At 66.5% G+C, this 532-nt stretch overlaps 1 protein-coding gene across 1 annotated transcript in view; it reads left to right on the top strand.

The window, feature by feature from the left end:
- MFSD12 (major facilitator superfamily domain containing 12) overlaps positions 1 to 232 on the top strand; it is a 6,203-nt gene extending 5,971 nt beyond the window's left edge. Inside the window, 1 exon segment of the mRNA XM_029087556.1 lies at positions 138 to 232. Within this exon segment, the coding sequence (XP_028943389.1) occupies positions 138 to 232 (95 nt within the window).
- Positions 233 to 532: the final 300 nt, after the last annotated feature.

Below are 532 nucleotides of genomic sequence, written 5' to 3' on the forward strand. Positions count from 1 at the left end.
ACCGTGCTGCCTTGGGTCCATGCTAGGGCCCTTCATGCCAGTGCCAGGAGAGTCCAGAAGGTCCAGGCCAGCACGTGGTGGGTCATCCCAGCAGCTGCAATGACTCCTAACCTGTCCCTTCCCTCCCATCCCTGCAGATGCTGTTGGCCTGCGGGGGCTGAGTGGAGCGGGGACCCCCTACAGCGGGACAGAGAGCATGGAGGGAAGGAGCCGGAGCGGCACCGTCAACTGAGCAGGACCCATGTCCTGGGCCACTGTGGTGTCCATGCCGCTGGAGGACCCCCACGGCCGGGGATGGCATTGGGATGGGGGCACCGGGCGGGGGGAGGTTGGCCCCTGCCCTGTCTCCCCGTTGCCTTGCACTGGACTGACGTTCCCCCGCACCCCTGTGCCCTCCCGGGGACCCATGAAGGACGGCACCCTGTGCTTGCACGAGTGTAACACTAGACGGCCCTGGGCCGAGCTGCGAGGGTCGGTCCCAGCACAGGGGACAGGCGCCCAGCCCTCGGTTTTAACCTGCTTCTGTAAGGTC

Source organism: Antrostomus carolinensis, unplaced genomic scaffold, assembly GCF_000700745.2.
Source record: "Antrostomus carolinensis isolate BGI_N321 unplaced genomic scaffold, ASM70074v2 scaffold26611, whole genome shotgun sequence".
NCBI classification, from domain to species: domain Eukaryota; kingdom Metazoa; phylum Chordata; class Aves; order Caprimulgiformes; family Caprimulgidae; genus Antrostomus; species Antrostomus carolinensis.